General features: G+C 61.9%; 13 protein-coding genes across 13 annotated transcripts; all 13 read left to right on the top strand.

Moving 5' to 3' along the window:
* Positions 1-466: 466 nt before the first annotated feature.
* On the top strand, positions 467-1,309 carry LOC62_04G005249 (uncharacterized protein; the record flags this gene model as incomplete). Its single annotated transcript, XM_062771776.1, has 1 exon — positions 467-1,309. One exon carries the CDS (start codon positions 467-469, stop codon positions 1,307-1,309), a length of 843 nt encoding a protein of 280 aa, XP_062627760.1.
* Positions 1,310-1,658: 349 nt separating this feature from the next.
* Positions 1,659-2,959, top strand: LOC62_04G005250 (uncharacterized protein). The gene is made up of 2 exons (XM_062771777.1): positions 1,659-2,792; positions 2,833-2,959. The coding sequence occupies exons 1-2, from the start codon at positions 1,690-1,692 to the stop codon at positions 2,876-2,878; spliced, it is 1,149 nt and encodes a 382-aa protein (XP_062627761.1). The 5' UTR covers positions 1,659-1,689; the 3' UTR covers positions 2,879-2,959.
* Positions 2,960-3,220: 261 nt separating this feature from the next.
* AN1769_1 (3'(2'),5'-bisphosphate nucleotidase) lies at positions 3,221-4,282 on the top strand (the record flags this gene model as incomplete). Its single annotated transcript, XM_062771778.1, has 1 exon — positions 3,221-4,282. The coding sequence occupies one exon, from the start codon at positions 3,221-3,223 to the stop codon at positions 4,280-4,282; it is 1,062 nt and encodes a 353-aa protein (XP_062627762.1).
* A 792-nt stretch (positions 4,283-5,074) lies between these two features.
* On the top strand, positions 5,075-6,253 carry LOC62_04G005252 (uncharacterized protein; the record flags this gene model as incomplete). The annotated part of the gene is made up of 1 exon (XM_062771779.1): positions 5,075-6,253. One exon carries the CDS (start codon positions 5,075-5,077, stop codon positions 6,251-6,253), a length of 1,179 nt encoding a protein of 392 aa, XP_062627763.1.
* A 713-nt stretch (positions 6,254-6,966) lies between these two features.
* Positions 6,967-8,644, top strand: mtr_8 (N amino acid transport system protein; the record flags this gene model as incomplete). Its single annotated transcript, XM_062771780.1, has 6 exons — positions 6,967-7,112; positions 7,155-7,255; positions 7,334-7,584; positions 7,632-7,863; positions 7,913-8,201; positions 8,260-8,644. The coding sequence occupies 6 exons, from the start codon at positions 6,967-6,969 to the stop codon at positions 8,642-8,644; spliced, it is 1,404 nt and encodes a 467-aa protein (XP_062627764.1).
* Positions 8,645-9,241: 597 nt separating this feature from the next.
* LOC62_04G005254 (uncharacterized protein) lies at positions 9,242-9,979 on the top strand (the record flags this gene model as incomplete). Its single annotated transcript, XM_062771781.1, has 1 exon — positions 9,242-9,979. One exon carries the CDS (start codon positions 9,242-9,244, stop codon positions 9,977-9,979), a length of 738 nt encoding a protein of 245 aa, XP_062627765.1.
* Positions 9,980-10,394: 415 nt separating this feature from the next.
* On the top strand, positions 10,395-11,258 carry LOC62_04G005255 (uncharacterized protein; the record flags this gene model as incomplete). Its single annotated transcript, XM_062771782.1, has 1 exon — positions 10,395-11,258. The coding sequence occupies one exon, from the start codon at positions 10,395-10,397 to the stop codon at positions 11,256-11,258; it is 864 nt and encodes a 287-aa protein (XP_062627766.1).
* A 336-nt stretch (positions 11,259-11,594) lies between these two features.
* Positions 11,595-13,229, top strand: LOC62_04G005256 (uncharacterized protein; the record flags this gene model as incomplete). The annotated part of the gene is made up of 1 exon (XM_062771783.1): positions 11,595-13,229. The coding sequence occupies one exon, from the start codon at positions 11,595-11,597 to the stop codon at positions 13,227-13,229; it is 1,635 nt and encodes a 544-aa protein (XP_062627767.1).
* A 392-nt stretch (positions 13,230-13,621) lies between these two features.
* LOC62_04G005257 (uncharacterized protein) lies at positions 13,622-14,693 on the top strand (the record flags this gene model as incomplete). The annotated part of the gene is made up of 2 exons (XM_062771784.1): positions 13,622-13,817; positions 13,897-14,693. The coding sequence occupies 2 exons, from the start codon at positions 13,622-13,624 to the stop codon at positions 14,691-14,693; spliced, it is 993 nt and encodes a 330-aa protein (XP_062627768.1).
* A 171-nt stretch (positions 14,694-14,864) lies between these two features.
* On the top strand, positions 14,865-15,300 carry LOC62_04G005258 (uncharacterized protein; the record flags this gene model as incomplete). Its single annotated transcript, XM_062771785.1, has 2 exons — positions 14,865-14,868; positions 14,984-15,300. 2 exons carry the CDS (start codon positions 14,865-14,867, stop codon positions 15,298-15,300), a joined length of 321 nt encoding a protein of 106 aa, XP_062627769.1.
* Positions 15,301-15,881: 581 nt separating this feature from the next.
* Positions 15,882-16,829, top strand: LOC62_04G005259 (uncharacterized protein; the record flags this gene model as incomplete). Its single annotated transcript, XM_062771786.1, has 1 exon — positions 15,882-16,829. The coding sequence occupies one exon, from the start codon at positions 15,882-15,884 to the stop codon at positions 16,827-16,829; it is 948 nt and encodes a 315-aa protein (XP_062627770.1).
* Positions 16,830-16,985: 156 nt separating this feature from the next.
* On the top strand, positions 16,986-19,282 carry LOC62_04G005260 (uncharacterized protein; the record flags this gene model as incomplete). Its single annotated transcript, XM_062771787.1, has 3 exons — positions 16,986-17,494; positions 18,728-19,208; positions 19,247-19,282. 3 exons carry the CDS (start codon positions 16,986-16,988, stop codon positions 19,280-19,282), a joined length of 1,026 nt encoding a protein of 341 aa, XP_062627771.1.
* A 259-nt stretch (positions 19,283-19,541) lies between these two features.
* On the top strand, positions 19,542-20,591 carry LOC62_04G005261 (uncharacterized protein; the record flags this gene model as incomplete). Its single annotated transcript, XM_062771788.1, has 1 exon — positions 19,542-20,591. The coding sequence occupies one exon, from the start codon at positions 19,542-19,544 to the stop codon at positions 20,589-20,591; it is 1,050 nt and encodes a 349-aa protein (XP_062627772.1).
* Between the last annotated feature and the right edge of the window lie 35 nt (positions 20,592-20,626).

Raw genomic sequence — 20,626 nt, forward strand, 5'->3', positions numbered from 1 at the left:
ACCTCATCCACCACTCTAGACTCAATGTCCGCCCGCACCAGCCCTGCCGTGCTCCTCGACGCTGGGGCCTTCCCCGCCATCATGGACGAGATCCTCTCACACCTGCCTCTCGCCAAGCTGCCCTCACTACGCCCTCTATCAACCAACATCCGCAGGGCCGTCGACAGGTTGATCACGTCATATGCTGTTCAAGTGGTCGACCACCGCTGGCGATGCCCGGCCCACTGCTCGCCACCTTGCGGCGTAGTCACATGGTCGCGCACAGCGCGCGCCACCGCCCACTGCGTACAGGACGACCTTCCTCGCACACTCGTCAAGGTCATCCTCTTCACCGGCGGGGTCGAGGAATACCTGGCTGACGTGTTTGCCCATTTGAACACCGCGCATACCCTGCTGCGGCAACGACATCTTGGCTCTCGTCCACCGCTTTCCTGCCGAAGAGGTGGCCATCGCCCAAATCACCAACATGGTGGACTACCTGGCCCTCCATAAGCTCTGGTACTCACCGACCGTCCAGCGCAAGGTGCTGCCTACCGATCCTCTCCAAGACTTTCTCACGCATCCTCTCGACATGACCGCGGCTGCGTCAATCTGGAAGACGAAATCGGCCGCTCGCCGCCTTCTCAATAATGTGGACGGGTGTAGACACGCGCCTGTGTTGGCTTACTACCACCTTCTCGTCATCCCCCACTCCATCCGCCGCTACGTTCTGCACGTGTCACTCAATCAGCTGCAGGGTGACCTTCACTCTGACTCTTACCACCTCCTCACTGCACGCTCTCGCGACCACGACATGAAGAAGGACGTCCGGTTCTCCCTCCCGACTGGTTTGGCTCAGCTTGTGCTGGTCCTCTGGCCGTACTTCTCTGCCACCGATTCTCCGAGGAACAAGCTCTGGCTGAAAGAGCCCTTTCCCCAAGTCCCAAAGACGCTCATCTGTCTTCTGTGGGCTGCAGCGACGACAGCACAGAGTGGCACGGTGACGATCGTCAACGCAGACCGCCTCTCGCCTCTCCTGTTCGGACAGGATCAGGAGCGCGCCGACGACCCCGACGAGGTTCTCAACAAGGGCAAACGCGTGATACTCCAGCAACTAGGCTGCATTATCGACGGCCAAATGTCTCACCTGCTTGACAGCAGCCTCTTTGAGCAGCGCGTCGATGAGGCATTCAAGCGCATTCGCTTCGTCTCGCTCGAGACGTGGTGGGACGAGCTCGGCGACACAAGCCGCCGGTACGAGGGCCTGGCACTCGGAGCCAACAAGCTGGACGGAAACGAGGCCTACTCGCTGCATCTGGTCGAGCAGTGAGTTGCACATGGTGCGCGGTGCTAACCACGTAGGAGTGGCATTCCCCTCGGCACCAGGTGACCGGGCGGACCACGACCACCGACACAACCAAGACCCGCCCGACATGCACCCATGCACACCGCCAAGAGCGCGCTCCACCCGACGCGATCGGCTGCGTATCACTCACCAGATAAGAACATGCATGTTGATTCGCTCTACAACTACACGGTAATGGGCAACGCGGGGACATGATTTCCCATTCACTCCCATATTGGCCCACCTCGGGTCCGGCGATTTGACACAACTTGCAACCCGCCCAACTCGGTTAAATACCGACCCTCCACCAACGACGACACGATCAACAACTGACACAAACTAACTGCAGCCACTTCACAACAACAATGCCAGACGAACCAGCAACACTCGACGCGTCAGCATACCCGCACATCGTCGACCTCGTGCTCGCACACACCCCACTGGCCGATCTCATCCCTCTGCGCCTCGTCTCGCGCGAGTTCCGAGACCGCGTCGACGCAACGATCGACGGATACCATGTCCAGCTGATTGACCATCGCTGGCGGTGCGTGTCGCGCTGTTCGCCCCCGTACGCCGTCGTGCCCGCACACGTACCCTGGACCAACAAGTCCTCGCGCCCAGAGCACTGCTTGCAAACCCTGCCTACATCCCTCCCGCGCACGCTCATCAAGGTCGTGCAGCTCAGCGGCGCGGGCGCGAGCCAGACCCTCGTGGACGCAGTCAACTCGATCGGGACAGTACACACCCTGCAGCGCTCCGGTCCATCCGGGATGATGGGCAACTTCCCCCCATCTGGCTGGGACCGACGGCTGCGCACCGTTGTCGACTTTCTCGACCTGCGCAGCTTTCAATCCAGCACGGGGGTGTATACCCGCCGAGGGGGCTGGGAGCACTTCATCGTCATGCCGGACCCTACGCGCCGCTACGTCCTCCACGTCACCTTTGATCAGCTCAGACCGGATAGTGACTCGGCCGCCGGCGCTGGCCTGTCTTCTGTACGGACAATCCGGGTGCCGACCGCGGATGTGCGCGACTTCGTGCTCGTCCTCTGGCCAACACTGGGCACGGACGCTGCGCAAGCACGGAGGGGCCCATACAAGTCATTCCCACACATCCTGCACTCCCTAATCCTGGCCATGGGGCGCATCGCGCGCAGCGGGGGAACAGCAACCATCGTCGGCGCCGACCGACTCTCGCCCCTCCTCCTGGGCGAGCCGCAGCTCACGACGAGCAACCGATCGGGTGTGCTCGAAGCGGTCAAGGCCGCCTATCGCGCATGGGCGCAGAGCAATGCAGGAAGGGAATGGCTCACGCCGGAGCAACTCGACCAGGTGGACGAGCGCACCCGCTGGCTGACGATCGAGGAATGGTGGGCCGAGCTTGGTGTGCGGCGGCAGTACGAGGGCCTCGCTGTCGGGACTGAGAAGGTGTCCGAGCAGGAGGGGTTCACGACGAGCTTGCTTCTCAGGTGAGCGTGTGTGTGTCTGCAGTCCCGGCTGACGTTGCAGCAGCGGATACGGTTTGGACGGGGAGGAGCAGAGCCGGACAATGTGAAGTGGTTCAACGGGTCAATAGACTTTGAAGTGGACTAGACGACGTAATATGGCAGTTACCATAATGAACGGCATGCTGAGGCTCGCGGGGCTGTGAGGCTGTCTGGTGCGATCCCAGTGGTGATCGTCGTCGCTGTCGTGCACGCACCGCTGCCGTCGCCGTCGACGTCGGCGCCGCGGGGCATCGGCGCATCGGCGTCATGAAGACCGCCATCGCGTGGTGACCACATGGACACCACGTTGGGATCACGTGACTAACCCAACCCCGAACCTCCACTTCGGCAAAGCTCAAGCAACTCGTCGACCTCCATCACACATCTCTCCACCCTGCAACCGCATCACAATGGACGGCCCGTACGCGCGCGAGCTGGCCGTGGCCATCTCGGCGATCCAGCACGCCGTAAAGATCAGCTCGCGCGTCATCGCGTCGAAAAACAAGGGCATTGTCGAGAAGGACGACCACTCGCCAGTCACCGTCGCCGACCTGGCAATCCAGGCGCTGTTGACCGCGACGATCCACTCTGCGTTCCCGGACGACCTGTTCGTGGGCGAGGAGTCGGCCGAGCAGCTGCGCGCGAGCCCGACCCTCCTCGACGCGGTGTGGGGGCTGCTGTCCGACCTCGATATCGCCGACAGCGTCGCGCGTATCCCGGCGTCAAAAGACAAGCTGTGCAGCATGCTCGACTGGGCCGGCACGGGGCAGCCCTCGGCGGGCCGATACTGGATCTTCGACCCCATCGACGGGACGAAGGCCTTCATCCGCGGCGAAAACTACGCCGTCAACGTGTGTCTCATGACCGGGCCAGGGCAGACCCTCAGCGCGGTCGGCATCCCGCTGCTTGCTCCGGACGCCGTCGCGCCAATCAACAACGACACGACGAGCGCGTCAGGCAGCATCATGTTCGCGACGCGCGGGCACGGCACGTTCATCCGCCCACTTGACGGGCCAGCGGACACGCCGGCAAGGCGGCTACCCCGGCGCACGGCGGACGACACGACGCAGCTCACGGCAGTCACCTGCGTCGAGGGCACCGACTCTGCCGTACCCGGGCTCAACGTGAAGATTGCTGCGCGCCTCGGCATAGCATACCCCGGCAACGACCTGCTTGCGTGGGTGCTCCGCTGGGCGGTCCTCGGCCTCGGCGCGGCAGACGCGACGTTCTGGGTGTACCGCAAGCGCACGCGCTACGGCAAGATCTGGGACCACGCCGGCGCGATGCTGCTCTTCGAGGAGGCGGGCGGCAAGATCACCGACGTGCACGGCAAGGTGATTGACATCTTTGCTGGGCGCGCCATGTCGTCAAACTTTGGCTTTGTGGCGGCGCTTGAGGGCGCGCATGCGCGTGTGCTGTCTGCTGTGCAGGACGCTGTGCGAGAGGAGGGGCTGCTAGAGCTGCTGGTGTAAGCGTATGCATCGTATCGCGATATCGCGTGTGGTGTTTGGGATCTTGCCCGGCTGCCTGCCGGGTGGAAGGCCACGTGGCCTGACGTCGGCGCAGAGATAATGCGGGGCCCCGCTTGTTGTGACACTCGAAACTGAAGACCAGCCGTGTGGCCGTGGTTGCCGACCCGGCAGTCGTCCTCTGACACGAGGGAGAAAGTTGAGCTGGGGACGATGAGGTTGAGGATGTGGGATGCTTGAGGGCGAGGTGCTCGTCTCCCGGTTGTAAAGGAAGCTCGCTGTCGCTCGTCGGAGTGGACTGGTGGTAAGAGCGTGAAGCCGGCGCGACAGCGGAGTCGGAGAGCAAGCGATCGTTACAATGCAGGCAGTTTTGACGTACTCCTAATGGATAGCAATGTGTTTGGCTGCAAGTGTGGGCGTGGAGTACAAGTGCGCGTTGTTCAACCCAAACAACTAATCCGTCCGACAACGACCACCACTGGAGCCTTGCCAAGGCTCGCCCAAGCACTGCATCAACTGGACACCCCGCGTCGTGACAGGCTCTGGGAGAGCGCCGTCGGTTCCACCACTTGGACAGCTTTAGGCGCGCCAGATTATGTGTTGTGTCGATGACAGCCGTTTCGTTCCACACACACTCACGCCGAAATGGTACAAAAAGGACCCAAACAATCGTTGCGTCTCTTCTTCCTCTCCACACACGACACGTCTTTTCATTTCATTTCCCCTCCTCTCTTCTCCCATTGTCTCCTCTTCTCTCCCATCCTCTCACCTCCTTACTCGTTGACACCTACCACAATGCCCCTCCCCCACTGGCCCCTCCCTCGCTCCGACATGGTTCCGTCGCCGCCTGTCCGAATCCGTGTCGACGCACCAGCCGGCTCCGCGCCCTTCCACTTCGGCCGTGCGCGCAAGTGTTCATGCAGCTCGGACGGCGGCGGCGACCACTCCCCGTGCTTCCACCGCACTGCAGACGCACCCAACCCCGCGGCTCCGCGCGTGACCATCGACCACACCTACTTCCCCGAAATCATGGACAACATCCTGCGCCACTGCTCCAACACCGCCCTGGCCAACTTTCGCGGCACAGGCAAGGCTTTCAACAGGCGCATCTCCAAGGAACTCTTACGACACATCAACCTCAAGTCGATGTACGTGGGGGGCGGCAGTGGCCAGAAGTTCTACCTCTTCGGTCTGGATGCCCCCGGAGGCTCCTGGGCCAACGGCATGCCCTCCCGCGAGCTTGCCCTTCCTGCGGCAGAGGAGTGTGTCCGCACAATCGATCTCAGCCGCATCAACAAACGTGGCAACCAAGACGCCCCTTCCATCCTCAACGAGTGCGCCCCACTCGACTTCACGATCGTCTTCCCGGAGCTGCAAACTGTCCGACGAATTAACAGCACCCAGAGCTTCCGGCTCGAGAACTCGTTGGCCGTGACGCTTGTCGACTTCTTCTCCCAGCCCTTTATCCTGAACGCTTCCGAATACGGAGACATCACGGAACACATCATCCACCTATCAGACACGGCGATCCATGGCATGGAGTTTATCGACTACGCCCGTCTTGGTGGTACTCTCAAGCGCATTACCCTTGTGATTGGAGACGTCCCAGCGCACGAACCCGCATCGCCGACGGACGACGACCCGTGCGAGCACTGTCAAAACTTTGTCAACAGCGTGGAGGATATTGTGATTGGCGCCTTGGAGGCTTTGGTCCGCGGTGCCTCGGTCACTATTGTCGGCCTGGAGCTGCTCCAATGCCCCGTGTCATACGAGGTTGAGGATGACGACCTCACAGTCAAGGCGATCAACATTCAGAGGATCAAGCAAAGCGTCGCAGAAATGTTCGGTCGTTATCCGGGAGTCAAGACGGACTATGTGATGAAGCAAATCCGCTTCAAGAAGTCGGCCGATTGGTGGCGCAGCCCGGCAGCCAAGGTCATGTACCCACTTCCCGACTACCTGAACTATACTTGAAGTGAGGGGAGGAGTCGTGGAGTATACAGGAGGTAAGGGGTGGCAGCGTATGGAACCCGGGGACTAGCTGACCTATGTAGCTACAGTATGTGGCATCAGAACTGTAGATACGAGAACAAGGCGTTATCGCATCGCAATCGTCGTCACGTCCGCCATCGCGGAGAGGAGGTGCACTAATCAGCCCCACGACGTGTCGCGTAAAGGTCAGAAGCTATGTACATCATTTGCGAGCAAGTGGCGGCAACATCAGAAGCCCGTGTAATTGGTGGGCAGAGTGATCGCCCGGCATTGGGGAGGTACTAACCGCGGCCACATTCCGTCCAACGTCGGTGCCACGGTCTTTGAAGCATGGCGGTAGACCGTCGGGCATGGACCGACGGGGAAGAGCTCCAGTTGATTGGTTGTGATTTCCCATGGAGTCGTGGCACTCGCCTGTGCCTCCCGCCACCCGGTGTCGTCAGTGGCGACACCGCCAGCGGCAACAACACGCTCTTACCGCTGTCGCTTGACTCTTCGATATCACGCCGGCATCTGTGCAAGCGAGCGGTGTTACACTGGCTTTTGGGAACGTTATCCGCGGGGCAACCCCGTGTCACCTCGGCCAGCGCTTACATGGCGGCCGGGAGGGGACCCCACCCGTCTGCCAAGTCGAACGCGTTAAAAGCAGCCCGTGCATGCCCTTACACCCCCTGCACCCCACGGATCCCCACACCATGTCCGACGAGCACAAGCACACGATATCCGAGAAGCAGGGCGGCGACGTCGAGATCGTCGGCGTCAAGGAGATGGACGCCGTCGAGGTGGACGCCGTGTTTGGCTTCCAGGGCGAAGGCCACATCCACTACACGTCGATGGGATGGTGGGTGCTGGGTTGTGCGTACGTGCTGACCCCGCCCCGCAGGATGCAGGCCGCCGTCATCCTCCTCAAGACGCAGGTCGGCCTCGGCGTGCTCGCCATGCCGTCGCTGCTGCAGATGACTGGCGCCGTGCCCGGTGTTATCAGTGGGTTGAAAGTGGCGGAGGAGTTGCCGCCAGCCGGCCGCCGCGCATATCAGCGCTTACCAACCAACCACCGTCCAGTGATTGTGGGCCTCGGCTTCCTCACCACATGGTGCGACTATGTGGTAGGCACGTTCAAGCACAACCACCCCGAGGTGTATTCTATCGCCGACGCCGGGTACATCATGTTCGGCAACGTCGGCCGCGAGGTCTTTGCCATCGGGTACTGGTGCTTCACTGTTGGCGTGGCGGGTGCGGCGATGGTTGCCATTTCGATCGGGTTCAATGCAATCAGTGACCACGCTACATGCACTGTCGTGTGGGTTGTCATGGTACGTCTGAGAAAGTTCAGGACCGCGGCGGGTGGCTCACATCCCAGGCCGCTACTATCGCCGCTGCTGCTGCCTCGATCCAGACGCTGAACAGAGTGTCCTGGATCGGTTGGATCGGGGTGTGTGGCATCTTCACAGCGGTCCTGATGGTCACTATCGCGGTTGGCGTACAAGAGCGCCCAGCTGCTGCACCGAAGACAGGCCCGTGGGACAAGGACACCCACGCGTTCGTCAACGCGTCGATCTGGGACGTCGTCAGCGTGCTGTCGACGCTGGTCAGTGAGTCGCCTTTGCCATTGTACCTTACGTTTGTGTCTAATGGTTCCAGTGTCCTACGGTGGCACACCAGTCTTCTTCGGTGTCATTTCTGAGATGAAGAACCCCCGCGACTACAACAAGTCACTAGCGGTATGCCAGTTCCTCACCATGGGACTCTTCACGACTGTTGCGATCGTCGTTTACTTCAAGGCGGGGCAGTACCTCTCCACACCGGCCCTTGGGTCCGCTGGCCCCCTCATCAAGAAGGTGTCGTATGGGTTTGGTATCGTCGGCCTCTTTGCTTCGGCGATCGTCTTTCTGCACTCTGCCGCTAAGCTCGTCTTCGTGCGCGTGATGCGGTGAGTATCGTAGTCATCGCCTGTCCCAAGAGTGTTAACCGCGCACTAACACACCCAGCAACTCGCACCATCTCACGGCTCTCACCCCCACGCACTACATTATGTGGTTTGGAACGACAATCACCTGCGCGACGCTTGCCTTCCTCATCGCCGAGTCCATCCCCTTCTTCGGGTCGCTCCTTACCCTGATCGGCGCACTCTTCGCGACGCTCATGACCCTCCAGTCCACGGGGTGGATGTGGCTCTTTGACAACTGGGACCGCCGTAAGCAGTCCAACCCCGGCTGGAGTTTCTGGCCCATGGTCGCCCTAAACGTGTTCATCGTCATCCTCGGCTTTTTCATCCAGGTCAGCGGTACCATTGCTGCTGGTAAAGAAATCCGCGCCCAGTACCGTGCTGGCAAGGTTGACCGGCCGTTCTCGTGCAAGGACAACTCGAAGTAGGACAGTGCGGAGGAGACAAACTGAATGTTGACAAAGGTGGAGAAGAGGTACTCGAGGTCCGGGGGCGACGGAAAGAGGGGAAGCGTTGTAGAAGAATGAAGAGAGTCACATACTTGGAAATCTGTGCGCCCCCTCGCCCGTGCTGTATAAAAACCGTCTTCCTCCTCGTCCACCAATTTCTCTTCTTCTCTCATCATCATCATTTCGACAACTCGCCACTCCACTTTCCTCTCGACGCTCACCTCATCACATCTGACTCCCCACTCACTCATCTCCTAACGCTCCTCACGATCACTCTCACACACACCCATTGTCCTCTCATCACCACTCACTGCTCCTCGTTCCCCTTCCTCAGAGACCCTTCTTCCTCGCCTTCCTTCGGTCCACGCGACTGTCACGATGACGACCAAGTCCACCAAGCCTACCACTCTGGTCATAGACCACACCGCGTTCCCCGAGATAATCGACCTCATCGTCGACAACCTCGACCCCGCCGAGCTCCTCATCGCCCGTCTTGTTTCCAAACACTTTTGTCACAAGGTCAATGGGATCATGTGTGACCATGCGACACTCAAGAGCGAAGTGAATGCACCACTGATGCGTCCTGATTCGCAGTCCTGGGCGGGAAGGTTCTTCCTGGCTCTGCCTTTCGCCCCCGAGGCCGTTAGGGTTCTTACGCTTCGCAATCTCTGGGGGGTGGACCAACAGTTTCTATCGATTGATCTAGCAAGGCGCTTCAGATCGTGCCGCATGCTTCGTCGGGACTCATCCGCCGTGAGGGGACAATCACACGTGGGCTTCCCGGCCGTTCGCACAATCGTCGATCACCTGGTCGTACTCTCGAATATGACGCCGAACAACATATCCATCTTCCTTCCTCCGACTACGAATCGATATGTTCTCGAGCTCCATTGGCAAGAAGGCGCTTTGGCGCCCTTGTCTTGCCCGGTTGTCATCAAGAATGCGGCCAAAGTCACCGACTGGGTGCTCATCTTGTCATCTTCCAATATGAGGCGCGAGCCAATCCTCCCCATGACATGCTTTACAACCGTTTCCGACATCCTGGTTACTGCGACCCCTTCACTGCTTGCAGGCGGCTCTCTCATTGTCGTGGGTCTCGAGGAAATTCTTCCTGACCAGATCGGAGGGCCCCCTCACGTGAAGGGTCGCCGCGGAGACAAGACCTTCACTCACTTCAAGTCGATTCTGAAGAACGCGGTTGTGTCTGCCTTCTACGACGAGGGTTCATTCGACCAAGTCCTTCAGGCCACCAGGACGATGTCGAAGGCGACGTGGGGCAGCCGTGGTACTCTGGAGTCATGGCGCCGGATTTAAGCATCGTGTGAGTCTCATAATTGGTGATGTCGTAGCACCACTGACTGGCGACTCACAGTCGTTGAGTGAGTTAACCGACGCCGCCGCGGGCGATGTGCAGCAACAATCACGAGATACCCAACACCTTCCTCGCCTTTCAAGCTCTCCGTAATCGACCGACCCGCGCTCTGCCTCTGTTCCCCGCATCAATCCACTCGGTCAGCAGGAAGCGCAACCCGACATACCCCTCATTGTGGCTATTGACCCCAATGTGAGACGTACAGTACTGTTCATAGATCACTCCTGGGCGAGATGCGAGCTGTGAACATGACTTCTGACATGCTGACGTCACTGACCGCCGGAGACATCCGACGCCGCCGCCCACTGGCATCACAACACCCGCAACCCTCGAGCTCGACCATCCGCACAACCTACCATGGCAACAATAGACCACGCCTACTACCCCGACATCATCGACAAGATCATCCTCAATGCCCCGCCTGAGACGCTGACCCTCTTCCGCGCCACCTCGCGCGCCTTCCGCGACCGCATCGACGCGCTGCTCGCCCACGTCCAGATGCGGCGCAAGATTGCGCCCGACAGCAGGTCGACCATGTACTTCACGAGCCGGCTCGACCCGTCGCGGCACCTCCCGTTCATCCCTGCTGTGGTACGCGTGCTCGAATTGTCCAGCGACTATGACCCGGGCACGCGGGAGCCCGAGCGCATGGTCGCGCAGTTCACACGCCTGCACACTCTGCGGCGTCTCCTCGTCCGCGGTGCACCGTGCCCGCGCGCGCCGGTCGTGGTCGACATCCTCCGCCTCACAGGGAACACTGGCAGCGAGGTTGCGTGCCACACCTCCTCTCTGACAAGGCGGCACGTCATCCACGCCGTCATGGAGAGCGTGTCCCTCGGCGTCCATCTCGAATTCGAGCGCGATAAGCGCAGCCCGTGGCTCAACCCCAAAGATACCCCGCCGCGCGACTATGTCCTCGTGTACCACTTCATCGACGGCATCCAGGACAACCTGCACACCTCCATGACGGCGATCAACTTTGTAATCGACCTTTGCTACCTCGTGTGTGATGCCGGCGGGAGCATGACGGTCGTCGGGGCCGAGAGCCGGCTCATGCCTGGCCTCGTGAGGCAGATAGGGCACGTGGTGAATACCATTGCCCGCGACGCCATGTCCGATTTCGACGCGTCAGAGCTTCCTACTGTCAGGTTTCTGGGCCTCGACGACTGGCGAGCCGAGCTGGGTGATAGGTGCGAGCTTGAGGGGTATCCCGAGCTCTAAGCGGCTCGTGGTGCCCACCACACTGTTAGCGCCTCGAAATCGACTCGAAGTGTCTTTCTACAGAGCTCACTAGCTATCGCGCACATGCATGCTCTGAAGCCTCTGTTGTCAGGTTGGGTCGTATCCAGGTCGTCGCGGCCCTCCCCCACCATACTGTCAGTGGCTGGCTTGGCCTTGTTTGGGTGGCAAAAAGCAGGCACGCATCACGGGATCCAAGTCTGACACGCCGCTAACTCGAACCTGACCGACTGACTCGATTCTGACACCTCGACAACTCATGCTGCGTCCGACTACATCAACGAGCTCGTGCTTGCATCGAGCACCCCACCACACGCCATGACATCGACCTATCGGCATCTCGTGCTCCGGCGCCGGGTGGTAGGTGATAACGACGACGACGTCGAGTACAGCTACGCCGAGGCCTCGGACCCCGACACGCTCCTCCCCCTTTCGACGGAAGCCGCCTCCGTCCCCGACATCTCCGGCAGCGGCCTGCCCCACTCGCTCAACATATCCGTCGAGACACTCCGGCGCACGGGGGAGGCATGTGCCGTTGCTCCGCCCGTACACGCGCACACGACGATCGACTACATCACCGTCGGCGAGGGGCAGCCCCCACCCGTGGTGTACCTCCCGTCCACGGGCAGCAAGTATGTCCTGCACGTGCAGGCGGTAGTTAATAAACCCATCGCGAGCCGGCTGCCCTTCGACAGCCAGCTGCGCTTCGCGAGTGCCGATACGAGCATCCAAGACGCCGTCATCGCGATCCACCTCGACGGCGAGACGTACCACATAGTTCCGAACTTCCGGGACAACTTCCGCGCCTTCCTCGACAGCGCGCTCCTCAAGCTCGCGCGCATCTTCGGCAAGACGGGTAGCCTGACCTTTGTCGGCTTGAGCGGGGGCTTCTTCCCGATCCTCCGGCGCGCCGGGTTTGACGCGTGGGCAGCGAGGTACGCCAAGATGATGAAGACGACGGGTAACTTTCGCTTCCTCACCATGCCCGAGTGGCGTGCCGAGCTGCTTGAGCGGGCAAGCGTCGAGGCAGGAGGGGACGGGCTTGTCCCTGGCGCAGATGTTGACATCGACCCCCGCGGGAACAGACTCATCCCCGACGTCGATTTGCAAGCAAACTGGCACGACGACGCCAGCGCCTTAGTCCACTGCGTCATCCGCGCCGACTTCTCAGGCGAGACCACCCGTGCGCTGCTGTACCCCCGCTTCGAGCCGAACGGCGAGGCGACTTCGGAGCCGCTCCCCTTCCGACCAGAGGATGTCGAGGTCCTCGACATACGCCGCGAGCTGCCCATCCTCCCCGCCGAAACCCTCGCAAAGTTCACCCAGCTGCACCTTCTCCGCCGGCTGGACATTGCGGCATGGTACCCCGCCCCTCAGCCCTTCCCCTCCAGCGTACACACCGTCATCGACTTTGTGGCGCCGTACCTCGGCCGCGCGACACCCCCAGTGCTCTGGCTGCCGCCAAATACGCGGCGGTACGTGCTCACCCTCTCGGCACCGGACGGCAAGGTCGTACCCACCCTCACCCCCGAGCTCGCGGAGGGCATCTTCGCGCCGCTCGCCGACACGCCGACGCTGCGCCAGGCCGTCGTTGTGCTCTCTCCCTGGTGGGTGAAGCGGAAGGGTTGGAAGAAGTTTGGCGCGTCTACGGCGTACGGCGGGGTCGTTGGCGCTATTGCGGGACACCTGGCGAAAGCTCTCGCCGGCGACGAAGGGCTGTCGCTCACGGTCGCTGGTGTCGCTCCAGTCGATTGGACAGAGGGCGACGGACACCCCGATGAGGAGCATGGGGAGTATCTCCCTTCCCAGCTGTGGCAGCTGCTCCGGACCAAGTGGGAGGAGGCGGGGCTGTCGGCCGAGGACAGCCAGAAGGCGGAAGCTGCGACGCGCTTCATCACGCGCGGGGCGTGGCTCAAGGAGATTGGGGTGAGGAAAAAGTTTGAGGTGTTGTAGGAGCCCCCATTGTTCATCTATGCCATGTGTGTGAGTGATGCAACGGGTCAGGTCGGGCCAGCGAAGGCCCACCTCGTCACAACAAACAAAAGGAGACCGACCCTACTCCCCGAACCCGTCGCCTGACCCCTCAGGACCAGATTCTCGACGATTCGAACCGCCGACCTGGGGTCAAAGACACCAGGATTTGGCCCACCCGCCATGATGGGCGGGCGGTGCTCGAGGCGGCGCCGACGGATGATGGCGGCGTGGGCGGCGCGTCGGGGCCCCGTGCGAGCCAGCTGAGGACGGTGACGCCGGTGAGGCGTCGGGCCACGGTCTCCATACCTATCCGTGCAGGAGTCAATGCCAATATATTCTCCGCTTGCAGGGGCAGCCTCACTGTCGTCGGTATGAGGCAGCGGCCGATCCGCGGCCCCGCTCCGCTCACGGGGCTGCAGGACACGCTGCACGCCGCACTCGTGCACCGCCTCGCCATTGATGAGGACGCAGCCAACGCGGCGCTCGTGAGGGTCCGATGCATCTCGCGTGCCCAGTGGGAGGCCGAGCTGGGCGCCGACCAGCTCGACGTCGAGGTCTTGCACCCCAGTGACTTGGCAGAATGAATCGGAGATCTCCGACGCAAATGTCACAAACACCCACTTCATGACTTGCATCGACCACGGAGCGTTCCCGACCATCATCGACAGCATCCTCGCTCACGCCGACGTGCGCGGGCTCATGGCCATCCGCGCGACCTCGCGAGCATTCAAGCGCCGCGTTGACGCCCAGCTGTTCGACCACGCAGTGCTGCTCACCCCGCTCAAAGTCGCAACCCTCACTACTCCGACAGGCTCGCCCCTCCCCTTCGCGCCGTCCGGCGTGCGCGTGCTCGACGTTGCAAGCTGCCACCTCGGGCCCACGAGCACATCCTACCGGCGAGCATTCACCTCGCTGCAGGTCCTCCGGCGCACTAACTCCACCGCGACGGATCGGCGCGGCGCGGCGTCCTTCTGCCCCATCACCGTGGTGGATGGCTACGACGTGCCCTCTGACTCGCAGTCGCGGCGGCCGTACATCTTCATCCCGCCCAGTACGAAGCGATACACTCTCCACATAGCATGGCTCGGCCCGCGGCCCGACGGCACACCAGAGTTTATGGGCAGCGAGAGCCTGCGGGAGGTGGTGCTCGTCATCGCTGGCGGCGATAACCTGGTCTACTCCACCCCTCCTCCCACCCACCTCGTCACCGAGCTCGTGTGCCGATTCCTCCTCGTGCTCAGATCTGGCGGTAGTATCACCCTCGTCGGGATGCGTTCACCTGAGACCGTCACCGCGACGGTGCGTACCCGTCTGATGCGGAGCAGTACAGCGCAACCCAAGGCTGTCGACGCGGCGATGGGGCGGCTGCGGTGCTTGTCGCGCGACGAGTGGCTCGCCGAGCTGGGCGACAGAAGAGAGGTCGAGGGCGAGTGGGAGGCCTAGTCAGATGGCCCGAGGGTCGCTCACAACCATTGACGACTGTCTCATCCTTACGTTGGCGAGCGGCGTCCTCCTGCTTCCTCCTCTTGCCCTTGCATGCTGGTTGCGGCCTTACTGCCGCCTCGTCTACCCAATGCGTCATGTGGTTTGGTGCGCGTTCCCGAATCGCAGGTCATGAGTGAGACTAGACGCCTGAGACACTGCTGACTGTAGTTGACGCATGTCGCATACGGCGTCAGCAATGGGCCTCGCCTCGAGCTCTCCGTGGCCAGATACTTAACCACACCTTTCAGTACTACCTGCCGACTCCGATGACGGCGAGGAGGATGAAGGCGAAGCGCCGTACCGCTTCAAGGGGCGCGACCTGCCCGCCCACGAGTCATTTGCCGCGCTCCAAGGCGGCGGGTTCGGCGACGATCTCGACCCGGGCCGCAAGTGGTTCTTTGACGACGAGCACGTGGCGTGGCTCACCATGCCCACTCACTGGGGTGACACCAACTCGTACATGGTGTACGGGAGCGAGTGGTGGCCCGGCTGGTCGTACGTCAATGTCGCCCTGGTGGCCAAGATCCCCTCGGCGGAGGAGCGTGCGATTGGCGTCGAACGCTGAGAGGAGACAGTGCCAGAGGCGAGGGACGGCAATGGCTCCGGCGAGTCGGATGATGCAGGTGTTGAGGGCAATTGCTAAGTAGAGAAGCAATGGCAGTCTTTGGTGCTGTTCTCCTTCTCCTTCGTCCTTACGCTGGACCACTGAAACGAAGCCTAGCCGATACGTGTTCCACGAAGCCGGCCCGCACAGCCAAAGTGACTGTCCAGAGCCGAGCGAGACCCGAGACCCGCCTGAATGTGTAACGAGTGGCCCCGCAAGACGATCGTCGTGCAACATGTGGCCATCGTCTCTCCCTCTCTCTACCACCCTCTCTCTACCGCCCAACCAACCCAACACCACACATCACCACACACTCAGCCCCACGCACGCCTCATCATCATGGGACACAAGCATGTAAGCTCCGCCCGCGCCGCCGAGCCGTGCCCACGCCACCGAACGAAACCCGCGACCGCCGGCGTTGCGGACCCCTTTGTATCAGCCACCGTCGCCGCCGCGCAAGGGCGCCACCGACGTCGATAACTGTTCTGTGCTTCCTTGTTGTCTTCTCCCTCGTATCCTCGTTCCCTTCTAGAACGCACACCATGGCTTGCCGCTTCGATCACACGGCATACCCGCACCTCATCGACGCCATCATTGCGGCTGCTGATGTCCCGGCGCTCCTCAAGCTGCGCGCCACGAACAGGTCGTTCTGTGCGCGGGCTGACGATCTTCTCTTCGGCCATGTCCGCCTCGACGTCGGTGGCGAGGCCACCACCCTGTGCGAGGCTTCCAGTGGCCACCGGCTGCCATTCAAGCCGGACCTGGTGAGGGCCGCAGACGTAGGGTCCCGCGGCCCTCACGATGTCGTCGCGCCCCTCGCGCGCCTGGACACCCTCCGCCGCTCCGGGGACGCGATGTACGCCCCCTCTGCACCCCGGCGCATCACCACCCTGATCGACTTTATCGATCTGCACCCGCCCACTTTGACCGGCGCGACTCCCACCCCGACTACTGCCGATGAGGATGACGACGACGGGGTCTATGGCGACGTCTTGGGCCGCCGGTTCGCCCTTGACCGCCACAGCGCCGACCGCTGGACGGTCGCGTACCCCTTCAGCGTCGATTCCTACATCCTGCATATCCGGCTTGATACCGCTTCAACAATGCCAAGGCTGTGGCGATACTTCTTCGACGGGATGGCCAGCTTGTCCTCGGGCGCAAGCCTCACCCGCCTCGTGCTGGTGCTCCACCCGCCCGAGCTGCCCACCCCGGCCAGCATCAGCATGACACTGGCGCTTTCCCTGCTGGCATCCCAGCAAGCGGTCATTTCTATGAGCTCCGGCAGCGTGACCTTTGTCGGTGTCGACGTGCTCGCTAAGGCGGGTGGAACGGGTGCCGAGGTCTCCGAGTGGCTCCGCCAGGTGCGCGTGTTCGGCTCCGTCTGGGCGCCACATCTGGAGACGCGGTGCATCTCCATGCAGGACTGGCGAGCTGAGCTCGGTGCCAGGGCCACGCTCGAGGGAGAGTGGGTGGGTGGGGAGTGCGCGTGAGCGTCCCCGAAGAAGCAGCCATGGTTATGCGCGAAGAAATCAGTCGCGCGCCTACCCCTCCCCGCCGACTCCGCTCGTTCCACGATGCCGCATCCATTACACCTTGCACATCCTTCTTCACTCAACATCTCTCCACTCGTCAACACCCATTCCACCATGCCATGGCGCGTGACCATCGACCACACGACCCACCCGCACATCATCGACGCAATCATCGCGCACGCGCCCTTCGAGTCGCTCTGGGCGCTGCGGCAGACCTCGTGTGCCTTCCACGCGCGGATTACACACATGCTCTTCCACTGCGTCGAGATCACGCACCCGAAAGCCGACACCGTCGCGATTCGTACTGGCCCAGGCGCGTTCCGCGTGCCGTTTCGCGCGGTGCGCGTTGCGGACCTGGTTGAGGAGAAGACGTTTCCCCCAACAAAGGCGGTCCTGCGCGCGTACCGCGAGCTCCGCAACCTCCGCACGCTGCGCAGGTTTGGCCCAGCGCTCTTCGATAGCGTGGCGACATACCTTCCTCAGGTCGAGACGCTCGTCGACTACTTCGACCTCGCGCTCTATCGGCCCCCTACAACGGGAAACGAGCAGATTAGACATCCCCTGTGGGAGGGGTATGCTTCCGACGAGACCAGCGACGAGTGGGACAACGACGAGGTCCTCCTGTACGGCCCGTCGCCGTACCACCCGTGTCCTTACGACTCTCGCGTTTCCTACCCCCATCGAATGCGGCGGTACGTCATGCACATAACCCAAGACAAGGGTGTATTCCGCCTGCCCCATGAGTTCCGGGAGCTCTTCGACAGAGTCTTCGCCGACAGCACCGAGAGAGGCCATCTGCAAGTCAAGGAAGTCGACGTCGTACTCCATCTGTCGCCACGACATCCGCGCGCGGGCCGGCGGCTGTCCATGGCCGTCGAGGTGGCCATCTGCCTGGCGCTGAGTAGGTTCGAGACCATGCGGTCAAAATCCGGGCGCATCAAACGCGCTGTCATCGGCAAGGTGTGCCCGCCGTCTCTTACGCTTGTGGGGTTCGACTGCGACAAGCCGAGGTACGCTTTCGGCACGTGGCCGACGACGAGTTGGGTCACTTTGGACGAGTGGTTGGACGGGCTGGGTGATCGGCGCGCGGTTGAAGGGGAGCGGGGGCACAAGGTGCAGCGAGCTTGACCGTCGGGACTTGCCCTTGGATAGGACGATCGTGTCGTTTGTGTGTGTAGTATGCCTGTATCATCATAGACGCCGTTGCATGGGTAGTACATGAGGTGAACGCCTGCGGGGGCTCAGGGAGGGAGAGGCTTGGGGAACTGCAGCACCGGGGCTCCAATGGTTGGGTGTTCGGCGCGAAGGATGGGGATGGCCCAAAATAAATCAAGCGCGAGGCTCGTCACGGCCTGCTCTCTTGCTGTTCTTCTCGTCCGTGCTTCGACCGTCACTCCCTTCACCTCCAGCATCAAAGCCCACTGTCTCCTCCCCAACCGTGTCGGCTGGAAGCTGGTCCGACGAGCGAGCGGCGCTGGCACGAAGCGCGACAGGTCCCACTGACACGACCCGCTGTCAGATTTTCAACATCTCCTCCCTGTCTTCGGCATCCACTTGGCCATGGCAGTGCTCGACCACTCAGCCCACCCCGGCATCATCGACCTCATCATCCGAGTCGCGCCGCTCCCTTCACTCCTAGCGTTGCGGCTCACCTCCAAGTCCTTCCGCGACCTGGTGGGCCGGCGTCTCTTCACCCATGTCGAGCTACAGCACCCCGAAGGCGGCGAGCTGTCCCTCCACACAGTAGGACAGACACCGCACCGGCTCCCATTCAAGCCTCAACTGGTACGCATCGTGGACCAGGCCTATGAGACACCATACCCCCGCCCCCCGCACCCATACGCACCCTTCACCAGCCTGCGCACGCTCCGCCGTCGCGGCGACGCGATCACAGCCGACGACGCGAGCCTCTTCCCGCAGGTCGACACGCTAGTCGACTTCATCCACCTGGCACGGTATCGCCAGGCAGACAGGTACAACCAGTACGCCGACTACGAGGGCTGCGAGGCCGATGCCGCCCGCGAGGACTTTGTGCCCGGCGTCTACCCGCTCGTCTGTGCCGGGCCACGCGACTACCCCCCCTCGCTGAGACGGTACGTGCTGCACGTGCACCACGACAAGGGTCTGTGGATGATCCCGTCGGCCTTCCACCAGGTGCTGTACAACCTCTTGACGCGACGCTCGCGAAAGCGCCTTGCGCCGCCAGTTCGTGACGCGGTGCTGGTGTTACATCGCTCCCCAGCTCATCCGGTCGCCGGCTGCCGCCTGGCGGACGCGCTCGAGGCCGCGGTTAACGTTGTCCTGGAGCGATGGCCTGCTGAAGCTGCCTTTACGCTGGTGGGCTTCAACCCTGAAGCCGCGGACGCCGGGACAAGCGCGGTCCAGAGGAGGCCGACGACAACGTGCCTTGACTTCGATGAGTGGTTGCGCACGCTGGGTGAGCGGCGATGCATCGAGGGAGAGTGGCCTGCGGGCTGTCTCGTATGAGGCTCTGCCCCTTGTATACAGGAATAGCACAGACAGTGGGGGTGGACAACAACAGGAGCCAAGACGTCGCGGTGGACAAATCAGGCGCGTGCAACCCTATTAAGCCCCATGACCCCCATTCAGTATATTTTCCGGATCTCTCCTCGTTTTCCATCTCACCTCCTCATCACCCACCCACCCACCATGACGTCGCTAGACCACACGGCCTACCCCAACATCATCGACACCATCATCAATGCCGCGCCTCTCGCGACACTCCTAGCTCTCCGTGGCACCTGCAGAACCTTCCGCGACCGCATCGACAGACACATGTTTTACCACGTCGAGCTCGACAACCTCGAGGGCGGCGAGGTCTGCCTCGTCACTGCCAACACTGCCTTCCAGCCCACGCCTACCCGGCATCTCCCGTTCCGCGCTTCGCGCGTCCGTGTCGCCGATCAGGTATCCCAGACGCCCGCGCCGGTAATCACCCACAACCCCTTTACCGCGTTCACGAAACTGCACACCCTCCGACGCCGCGAGTACAGCGTCTGGGCCGACGACGCGTTCTGCTTCACCGAGGTGAAGACGCTGGTCGACTTCATCGATATCAAGATATATATTCCTGACCATGAGCTTTCGACAAAACTCATGGCCGACTGCATCCGCCGAAACGAAATCGAACGACTCCGCTGCTTATCTGGGTCCACCGCCCCGGTCATCCCGAAGCTCTACTCCACAGGGGAACGTCCTACAGGGACGATCGTCCAGTGCCCACCGCCCAAGATGCGGCGGTACGTCATGCACGTGCGCCACGACAAGGCGGAGGAGTCGCTGCCGTCGAGATTCGGGCAGATAATCTACCGTCGCCTGGGCTCGCATGCGCGTGCGCGCGGCATTGTGATCGCAGAGTTTGTGGTCGTGTTCCATCGGTCACTGGCTCCTCCGCACGACGCGACACGACTGTCAGACCAGATTGAGAATTTCATCAACTGGATCGTCAGTAGCGACGAGATGGAGAGGGACTTTAGGCCGGTGAAGACGCCGTTCATGCGGAAGACGGGGTTCACGCTGGAGACAGCGTACACGATTGAGACGGAGTTCACGCTCGTGGGTTTCAACACCACTCCTGGCGAGCACAGCCCGGTCCGTGCCCTGCGGAGTACCCGGTGCTTGACGATGGAACAGTGGTTGGACACCTTGGGCGACCGTCGCGAGATTGAGGGGACGTGGGGCGGCCCCTCAGTGTACTGAAGGCCATCGACTTGCAGCCTCTCCCAGCAGACATC

This window comes from Vanrija pseudolonga, chromosome 4, assembly GCF_020906515.1.
Source record: "Vanrija pseudolonga chromosome 4, complete sequence".
NCBI lineage: Eukaryota > Fungi > Basidiomycota > Tremellomycetes > Trichosporonales > Trichosporonaceae > Vanrija > Vanrija pseudolonga.